At 38.8% G+C, this 2,673-nt stretch overlaps 1 protein-coding gene across 1 annotated transcript; it reads right to left on the bottom strand.

The window, feature by feature from the left end:
• Nucleotides 1–229: 229 nt before the first annotated feature.
• LOC108560054 (pupal cuticle protein 36a-like) lies at nucleotides 230–1,886 on the bottom strand (the record flags this gene model as incomplete). The annotated part of the gene is made up of 3 exons (XM_017917482.1): nucleotides 1,878–1,886; nucleotides 839–1,812; nucleotides 230–777 (listed from the first exon to the last, which is right to left on the bottom strand). Coding segments are annotated over exons 1-3 (1,531 nt in total), but the record flags the coding sequence as incomplete, so codon positions are not given.
• Between the last annotated feature and the right edge of the window lie 787 nt (nucleotides 1,887–2,673).

The raw sequence follows: 2,673 nt of genomic DNA, 5'->3' as shown, positions 1-2,673 counted from the left end.
AATTCAAAAATATAAAATTGTTACATGTAAAGCTGCAGAATCCTTTTAATATACTTAATTATATTTTTTTTTTAAATTAAAATTTGTTATCTAAAATAGCATTAATATTTATATCCAGTTTGTTCATCGAAGCTCTGCTTGTTCGGAGCAGAATGGTATTTGTTTCCTTGAGAGGAAGAAAATCCACTGCTGAAAGTTTGTTCGTTTCCATGAATGTTTCCACTGAAACCTTGAGTTTTTCCAGAGAATCCATGAGTATTTCCATTGAGTTCTTTAATTTTTCCATTAAACCCATGAGTATGTCCATTGGATCCAGGAGCATTTCCACTTAATCCATGAATTTTTCCGCTGAATTCTTGAGTATTTTGAGCGAATCCTTGAGGATTTCCATTGAACCCATGAGTATGTCCATTGGATCCAGGAGCATTTCCACTTAATCCATGAATTTTTCCACTGAATTCTTGAGTGTTTTGAACGAATCCTTTAGCATTCCCATTGAATCCTTCAGCGTTTCCATTATATTCTTGAGCATTTCCATTATATCCCTGAACATTTTCTTGGGAACCAGCTTCACCGGCTTTCTTGGCCAAAATCTGGATGGCTTCTGGGATGTGTTCACCGACCGGACGGAATCCGTTCTCATCGGCTACATAGTTTACAGTGTAGGTTTTACCATCATCGCCTACGTAGGAGTAAGATCCTTCGACGGATTGACTTCCTTCGCCGTGCTTCAGTTCGCTGGATTCCTGTTGGGAAATCTTGTTTTCGGTTTCGTAACTAAAAGAAAATAATTGTAAATTAAACAAGAAGTTCTGTTGGAAAATGCTGTTATTAGTACTCGAATTTGTAGGTGCCATCTCCGGTGTTTTCGTTGTTGAAACGATGAATAGCTGCGCTTCCGTCAACGGATTGGTGTCTGCTGGGAGATCCATATTGTCCGGATGGAGCAGCTCCAAAGGACTTGGTGTTACCATGAGCTACGGTCGATGGAGCTCCGTATTGAGTGGATGGACTTTGAGAAGCATAGTTACTGGATGGAGCAGAGTATTTGGAGGTGGATTCGAAGTTGTTGCCATGAGCTTCAGTGGAAGGAGCGCCGTATTGGGTGGACGGACTTTGAGAACCAAAGTTTTTAGATGGAGTAGAGAATTTTGGAGATGATTCAAAGGTGTTACCATGAGCTACGTTGGATGGGACTCCGTGTTGCGTAGCTGGGTTTTGGGAACCAAAGTTTGTTGAAGGGGTAGAGAATTTGGAGGTAGTTTCGAAACTGTTACCATGAGCTCCAGTGGATGGTGCTCCGTATTGAGTGGATGGGTTTTGAGAAGCGAAGTTTCCGGATGGAGCAGAGTATTTGGAAGGAGCAAAGTTAGCTGATGGAGTAGAGAATTGGGAGGAAGATTCGAAGCTGTTACCATGAGCTACGTTGGATGGCGAACCGAAATTGCTGGACGGAGCAGAGTATTTGGAAGCACCAAATTTGTTGGAAGATGTGGATGCAGCACCGAAACCGTTGCTGGGAAGATACTGATTGGACGGAGCTTTAACAAAACCATTGGAAGGAGCTCCAAAAGCGTTGGTCTCGGCATGACCAAAGTTGTTGCTCGGAGCACCGTATTGAGAAGAAGGAGCACCAAAACCTGTCGATTTCACTTGACCAAATCCGGATGGAACTTGATGACCGGAACCAGCCGCAGAAGGTGCGTTCAAGAAGTTTCCATTTCCTCCAGCCGTTTTAGCATTACCAGGTGGTAAATAAGTGTTATCCAGACGATCGGCCGAAGCAGCCACGAACAAAACACAAACTATAAACTATAAAAAAAAACGAAATAGTAAAAGTAAACAATGAAAAATTAATCAAAATCTTTGAACCTCACCGATTTCATTGTTTCAGATGCTTTTGCTGCAACAACTCGCAATTGAATGATGACACGGAGAAGATCCTCCGCATCTTTTATACACCAACCAAATGGACTTCAAAATAAACACGCACGCATTTTTTCGGAAGCCGAAAGCTGCAGCAAGGTCGCACCGGTAAAAGTATGATGATCAGCCTCAACAATATTCTCCTTCTTTATCTTCTGAGGTAATCATATTCTTGAGTGCAATTGCTTGTAAGTATTTCACTTTCAATTAAGATCGGCGCCTCCTGCATGCACGTTATGAATTATGTATCTAGACGTATATATTTATTTATTTTTTTTTATATATACTAACTTTATTTATACTTTCATCAAGGATGATTTGTAACGGTTATATGTAACGTACTCATTATACAATTCGGAGTTTTTTTCTTCAATTTTTTTGCAGACGAATTAATTGATTCGCATCTCTAATGATATTAATTACTTCTTTTTAAAATAAACGCGAGAACAGGATGTGCGCATTTCTCTTTTTTATATCTCTAGTTTTACGTGTTTACTTACATATTTTTTTTATATAATACACATGAAGTCATTATACCGGAGATTCTTCACTGACTAATGAGCTATAAATGTTTTATATGAAAAAAACACAACTGTTTTTTTATGTAATTATTATTGTTGATTAATTGACTGTTTTGAGGATGTAATTTGAGCAATTACCATGGGCAGCTGTGTTTAATTTGTTGACTCGTTCAATAACGTTTGAACAACAGAAGACATAATTAAAGTTTTTGTCTGCGAAATAAAT

The sequence above is a fragment of the Nicrophorus vespilloides genome, unplaced genomic scaffold, assembly GCF_001412225.1.
Source record: "Nicrophorus vespilloides isolate i.1.1-1 unplaced genomic scaffold, Nicve_v1.0, whole genome shotgun sequence".
Lineage (NCBI taxonomy): Eukaryota > Metazoa > Arthropoda > Insecta > Coleoptera > Silphidae > Nicrophorus > Nicrophorus vespilloides.
Note: the sequence above shows the minus strand (reverse complement) of the source record. Positions and strands in the feature narration are given on the sequence as shown.